This window comes from Molothrus aeneus, chromosome 8, assembly GCF_037042795.1.
Source record: "Molothrus aeneus isolate 106 chromosome 8, BPBGC_Maene_1.0, whole genome shotgun sequence".
Taxonomy (NCBI): domain Eukaryota; kingdom Metazoa; phylum Chordata; class Aves; order Passeriformes; family Icteridae; genus Molothrus; species Molothrus aeneus.
In genome coordinates, this window is record NC_089653.1 from 2,052,006 (window position 1) to 2,058,569 (window position 6,564).

General features: G+C 54.5%; 1 protein-coding gene across 1 annotated transcript; it reads right to left on the minus strand.

Moving 5' to 3' along the window:
• Positions 1 to 270: 270 nt before the first annotated feature.
• Positions 271 to 5,132, minus strand: AIFM2 (apoptosis inducing factor mitochondria associated 2). The gene is made up of 8 exons (XM_066554696.1): positions 4,957 to 5,132; positions 4,002 to 4,117; positions 3,209 to 3,328; positions 2,779 to 2,871; positions 2,401 to 2,509; positions 2,065 to 2,217; positions 1,553 to 1,753; positions 271 to 732 (listed from the first exon to the last, which is right to left on the minus strand). The coding sequence occupies exons 1-8, from the start codon at positions 5,129 to 5,131 to the stop codon at positions 578 to 580; spliced, it is 1,122 nt and encodes a 373-aa protein (XP_066410793.1). The 5' UTR covers position 5,132; the 3' UTR covers positions 271 to 577.
• Between the last annotated feature and the right edge of the window lie 1,432 nt (positions 5,133 to 6,564).

Below are 6,564 nucleotides of genomic sequence, written 5' to 3' on the forward strand. Positions count from 1 at the left end.
TGGCTGAAGTTTGGTGCTATAAGTGATGTAATTAAAGCTGCTGAGGAGATTTTGACACAAAGCTGAATTATATTCTGTTGCATTCCAGGCCTACCATATCCCCTTCCAGGTTTTAGACAGGCATTACCCTGGCAGCACTGTGAGCCATTCTCCCTTCAAGCTGCAGAGCAGATGCCAGATCTGTAAGAATCAGGTCCTTCTTAGAAGAGCAAGAATAGAGAAAGCCAGGAAAAAAACCAAACAACCTACATAACAAACAAACCACAGAGATTCTGAAAAGCACAGTGTTTATTGTTACAAATCAAGGTAAGCCAAGCTTGTTGCCCAGAGCTCTCTCAGCAGGGAGAGTAAAAGAAACATTTCTTCCCTGGTTTTTATCATGGGAACTCCTGTGCAGCTCATTTGGGAAGTGCCTCTTCCCCTTGACAGCAAGGCAGGCACCCCTTTAATGTGTCACAGTGACAGGTGGCCTGAGGAGGTGCTGCAGAGGACAACATTAGCCAGTCCAAGCAACAGAAGTGCACCCTCACCCTGCTCCAGCTGCTGTTCTCGTTGCTGGATTGTTCCTGGTGCCCTCTCAGGAGGGCATTGTCTGCCCCATGTTCTTCCAGCTCTTGGAGACAAACAGATCCCGGCTCTTGGCAATGGTCACCAGGAGATGTCCCACATAGTAACCATTCACCTGGCCCACACCATCATTCCTGCCCATGGAGAGCAGGAATGTTAGTGACCCTGCAAAGGAGAGGCAGAGGTGTAAAACAACTCCCCTGCATCCACATGGAACAGCATTCAGCATAGCTCTGGTAAGTTTACATCAGTGCTCATGAAAAAGAAGGCCCATTACCCAAGCTAGACTTTTGAGACCAGATTGTTCAGTTTGTGGTTTTTGTAGTTTAAGGGGAGAAAGAAGGAAAAGGGAAGTCATCTCACTCCCAAGATTTAATTGGGCAGTGAGCAATTTTAAGAAAAGAAAATAAGTTTCATGACTAGCAGACTCCCAGCAGTAGATTTATCAAGACATTCACCTGGCCCACACCATCATTCCTGCCCATGGAGAGCAGGAATGTTAGTGACCCTGCAAAGGAGAGGTAGAGGTGTAAAAAAAACTGTTGTCCACTTCCCCTGCATGCATGTGGAACAGCATTCAGCATAGCTCTGGTAAGTTGACATCAGTGCCCATTACCCAGCTAGATTTTGGAGACCAGATTGTTTAGTGTGTGTTTGTTGTAGTTTAAGGCGAGCAAGAAGGAAAAGAGAAGTCATCTTGCTCCTGGGATTTAATTGGACAGTGAGAAATTTTAAGAAAATAAGTTTCATGACTAGCAGACTCCCAGCAGTAGATTTATCAAGACATTAGGGAAGAAAGAACACGTGTGGCAGAGTGACACAGGTAATTAATATCTACATTGTGTCTTTGGCAAGGACTAATATGAAGCTGAGCTATAAGCTGATTTAACCCCAGTTTTGAGTTCCTTCAGAGTGAATTCAGTAAGTTCAGAGTCTCATGAGAGTTGAGACAGCTGTTCCTTGCAGCTGACCTTCCTGTCCTTACCTGGCTCATAGGTTTTGAGAGGCTTCTGTGTCAGGCTGTTGATGATATTGGTCACCACGATGTTGGCATGGAGCCCAGCATGGTAGGCCATCTTGGGCTCTTTGAGATCTGCACAGTCCCCAATGGCATAGATGTTCTCGTAGCCTTCCACCTGGAGGTGCTTGTTAACTTTCAAAGCACCATTACTTGCCATTTTGTCACCTGTTTTGCCAAACAGCAGGTTTTTAGAAGCAGCTTGGTGTTGCTTGTTGTGGCCTGAGACCCCAAAATGCTGCAGATGTAATTGACACAGTGAGGAATTGTTTTTCACCCTCTTTTCTATGTGTCAGGGTGCTTTTTGCCTTGCTGTAGTTAATCACTGCAGTCTCATGCAATGCATCACCCTTTGATATTTGGGCAGAATCACCCCTGCAGGTTGTGCACAGTCCATTCCCCACCTCACACCCCTCAGGCACCACACACTGAAGAACTGCTGCTTCTCCCCACCCCATGGTTTGGGTTTTTTCACTTACCAAATGCAGCAGCATATGCAGAAGAGTTAATCTTGATCCCTGTGCACAGCACCACCATGTCAACAACCACTTCAGTGCCCCTCTCTGTCCTCACTACCATGTCCTTCTGGAACTGGTTTGGCCTGAGGTTTTCTATGTCGCTGACCTTTTCACCTGGTGCAACAGAGAGCCCTGGGTCACAAACCTTTGCTAGGCTGTGGTTTCCAGCTAACCCAGAGGAACAGGAATTCAGGGGAGCCATGTGTAACCAAAAAAGTCAGAAAGAAGACATCAGGAGATGCTTTGGCTAAAGGAAGAGCAGCTGGTAGGTGTTCAGAGGCATCATTAAGGACATACTTAACAGCAGCTGGACTCCTTTCCTGAGGAGAATCTCTTTCACCTCCTGACGGACACTGGGCAGCAGCTCCACGTCAGCCAGTGCAGTTTTGGAGTGAATGAGGGTGACCTGTTGGGGACAAAACAGCAAATGGGGACACAGGAACAGAGCAGGACTCACTGTGTGCAAGGTGGGAGCAGCTACAGCTGGCCTCCCTCCACTCTAATTGATTCCTGCAAGAACAAGCCAGGAAGGGGCACCTAGTGCCACAGTCCTTGCTGGTGCCTGGCTACAGGCTCAGCAGCCAGGTGTGCAGTCATCTCAGGTGCCTCCAGCAGCAGCACCATGGAACAGCAGCAGAACCAGGATGAAGTTCATTGTGATGAAGATGTTCCCACCTCTTTGTCTGGGTACTCTGTTTTGATCTCGGCAGCCATCTCCACTCCAGCAGCACCACCTCCCACTACCAGGATGCGCTGAGATTTCTCAACCTTTAAGAGAAAATTTGTGTTACAAGAGAACTGCAAAGGGCAGGAAGCCAGACACCTTCAGTCACTCCATGAACATTCTGGGACACAGCACAGCCCCAACAGCAATAAACCTCTTAGCTCATTAAGAGGCAACAACAAAGGAGTGCCCTGTGCACTCTTCCTGCCTGCCCTTTTCAGGTTTTCCCTTCTGCTGGAGAAGCCATGATGAGCTCCTTGTCCTGGCTGCTCCCTGTGTTCCTTTCTCTTAGACACAGCTGGCTCCAGATAGCCACAGTGGTATCTGGGACAGGGAGGCTGAGCAAAGGCAGGCAGCATTTCCTAAGGGTGGATTCCTCACCTCTTTAACCATGTCTTCATAGGTCTGGATGGCACTTTCCATGTCAATGACTTGGTTGAACTTCCCAGGGAATGGCCCATCACTGCCTGTTGCAAGAATGAGATGGGAGTAGTGAAGCTCCTGGGAGGGCAGAAAGTAGAATGGGATATTAGACCTCCTAAAAGCAGAGCCTAGAATGCAGTGGTTAACTCCTAGGTATGGTCACTCATTCCCTCATCTCCATCCCTTGCTGGTAACAGGAGAGTACTTGTCACTGTCAGGAAGTGACTTTAGGAAGAGACCCAGGCCAGGTCACACCAAGTAACTGTTCCTCAAGGTCTGAGCTAAGCACCATTCAGGTGAGTTGAGAGCTTTAAAGAAATTAAAATTACCCTAAATTTACCAGGAATAACCTGATATTTCTGCTGGACACTCACAGCTGGTTCCAGAGACTAACTTCTCTCCTTCACTCTCTCCTGAACAGAGGTGAGATGCTCTGGCTGAAAAGAGTGATTGATGCTGCTGCTCTTGGCTCTTCCTGTAGTTAAATAAGGATCTGAGCCCCAGGTTTAATTGTTGAGCTCTAAATCCAGCTCTAATAATAAAAGCTCAGCTGAGCAGGAGCTGGGGTTGGGTATTTACTGCACACCCACATCCCAGCACAGCTGAAGGCCACTTAGCTTGGCTGGAAGGGATGGGGCTGTGCAGGAAAAGATGCCAAGTTCTTCAGGAGGATGGAACACACCCTGCTGAAGGCCGGCTGCCTGCACTAGCAGGTGATCCCATAAGGCAGCCAGGGCATTGCAACACCCACCTCACCATCACTGAGCACCACTTGTTGCCTCCCAGGGTCTACGGCCACCACCTTGCCTTGTCGGAAGCTGTCCCCAAAGGTGACCGAGTAGGAGATGAAAGTCTTCTTGGCAAATCCTGTGGGAAGAGGAGACAATGGGAGAGCTCTCCTTCTCTGGAGGATAACCACCCCTTCTTCTCTTCTTCCCTCATGCTGTCCTTACTCAGACAAAAGCATGACAAGCATCTGGGACTGTGGGCTGAGCTTTTGCTGGGTGTTATCTCTGCCCAGCAAGGAGCTTCAGGACTTTGCCTCAGATCAGATGATACTCTTGGCTAGATTGCTTTGTCTCTGCTCCTCATATCTCCTGTACTGGTTTACCAATTACTGTTTCTGTGGTCCTGGCAGTTTCTGGATGGGTGTCAGAGGCTTTTTTCCATGCAATCTGCCTCTCAGACCAAACTTTTGCTGTCCTTTTGATGCTTGTTCCCAGCCTAGAACGTGATACTTTACCCCTGAATTCCCCAGGGACTGGACTGATGGGGTTGGCCCAGCCTCCAAGTGAGGGCCCAGACAGGCCCCAGCATCTCTCTGCAGAGTTTTATCATCCAGGGCTTCATTGCTCACATTTCAAGGGCCAAGGACAGAAAGTGATTGACTCACCCCTTTCAGCAGCTCTTGCTTTTAGCTTAGTCACCTTCTAAACTCTTGAAATAAAATAAAGGGGGATGGGGAGGGGAAGGGAAGGAGAGATGGTCTGAGCAGTTTTTACTCAGTTTTCCCAGCTGATGTGCAATTAGCTTAACCACAGACGGGCTGTGGGTCCTCCCGGTGCCAAGTATTTGTTTTCCAGATGGAAAACATCAAGTCTTTCACCATCGCAGGGCGGAGTAGGTAGTGCGAGCCCGCGTTCCCTGCCGCTCCCCGCGTCCCTCCGCAGGTGCCGGTGGGACGGGGGGGCTGCCCGAGCTCTTACCGCTCTCCACGGCGGCCCGGAGCGCGGCCACGTTATGATGGAAAGCATCTCTCACGTCCACCAGCACGAAGGGGACGGCCCAAGACTTGAGCAGGCTGGCGGCCGCTGTCCCTCCGAAGCCGCCCCCGACCACCACGACCCGCACGGACTCGTCCAGGGACAGGCGGGAGCCCATGGCCAGCGCGGCTCCGGCGGGGCAGGCGCGGGGGCCGGGCCGGGGCGCGCTCGGCCTCCCCGGGCGGGGCCGCGGGCGGAGCCGGGCTCCTGGGCGCTGAGCCCGGCACCCGGGGCTGGCGGAGCCCGGCACCCGGGGCTTGCAGAGCCCTGAGCCCGGCACCCGGGGCTTGCAGCACCCGGAGCTTGCAGCACCCGGGGCTGGCGGAGCCCGGCACTCACGGCTTGCAGAGCCCTGAGCTCGGCGCCCGGGGCTGGCGGAGCCCGGCACTCACGGCTTGCAGAGCCCTGAGCTCGGCCCCCGGGGCTGGTGGAGCCCTGAGCCCGGGGCTTGCTGAGACTGGCACTCGGGCCTGGCGGAGCCCTGAGGCTGAGGCCGGCGGGCCCCCGGCCGGCCCCCGGGGCTGGCGGGGCCCGGCCCCCGGGGCTGGCGGGGCCCGGCCCCCGGGGCTGGCGGGGCCCGGCCCCCGGGGCTGGCGGGGCCCGGCCCCCGGGGCTGGCGGGGCCCGGCCCCCGGGGCTGGCGGGGCCCGGCCCCCGGGGCTGGCGGGGCCCGGCCCCCGGGGCTGGCGGGGCCCGGCCCCCGGGGCTGGCGGGGCCCGGCCCCCGGGGCTGGCGGGGCCCGGCCCCCGGGGCTGGCGGGGCCCGGCCCCCGGGGCTGGCGGGGCCCGGCCCCCGGGGCTGGCGGGGCCCGGCCCCCGGGGCTGGCGGGGCCCGGCCCCCGGGGCTGGCGGGGCCCGGCCCCCGGGGCTGGCGGGGCCCGGCAGGAGAGCCGCGGGCAGGGAATGGCTCCTGCCCGGCGAGCAGCGCGTCCCCAGCACAGAGCGCTTCAGCTGCCCTAAGCCCCCACGCCTGCATCCCCCCGTGAGAAGGGACCGAGGGTTTTACACAATGAGGGCTCTGCTCTGAACTTCACAAGGCTGGGGGATGGAGAATGGTCCACTCCACCCGAAGAAACCACCTTTTGGAGAGGGAAATTAAGATTACAGAATTACAGAAACAATTAGGAAAAGACCTCTGAGATCATCGAATCCAACCTATGAGCAAACCAGCGCCGTGCCAACCCGACCATGACATTCAGTCTTTCCTTAAACACCTCCAGGAATGGTGAACCCACCGCTTCTCTGAGCAGTTCGTTCCAATGTCTAATCACCCTTTCTGTAAGGAAATTCCTCCTGATGTTCAGCTTAAACACAGAAAATATGTATTTGCTCTGAGTGGAGCAGGAAAGGGAGCCCAGAGATGACTGTGCAAGAGAGAAGATCACAAAATCTGTGAAAGTTTTGGGTAGGATGAGACCTTAGAGGCCATCTGGTTCTGACCTCCCCACCATGGGCAGGGACATCAGCAGGGTGGAGACAGTGGGACATAAAGAGGGAAGGGCTGAGGAGGTGGCAAAGGGGCAGGAGAAGGGGAGTCGGGGGTGGAGGAGGTG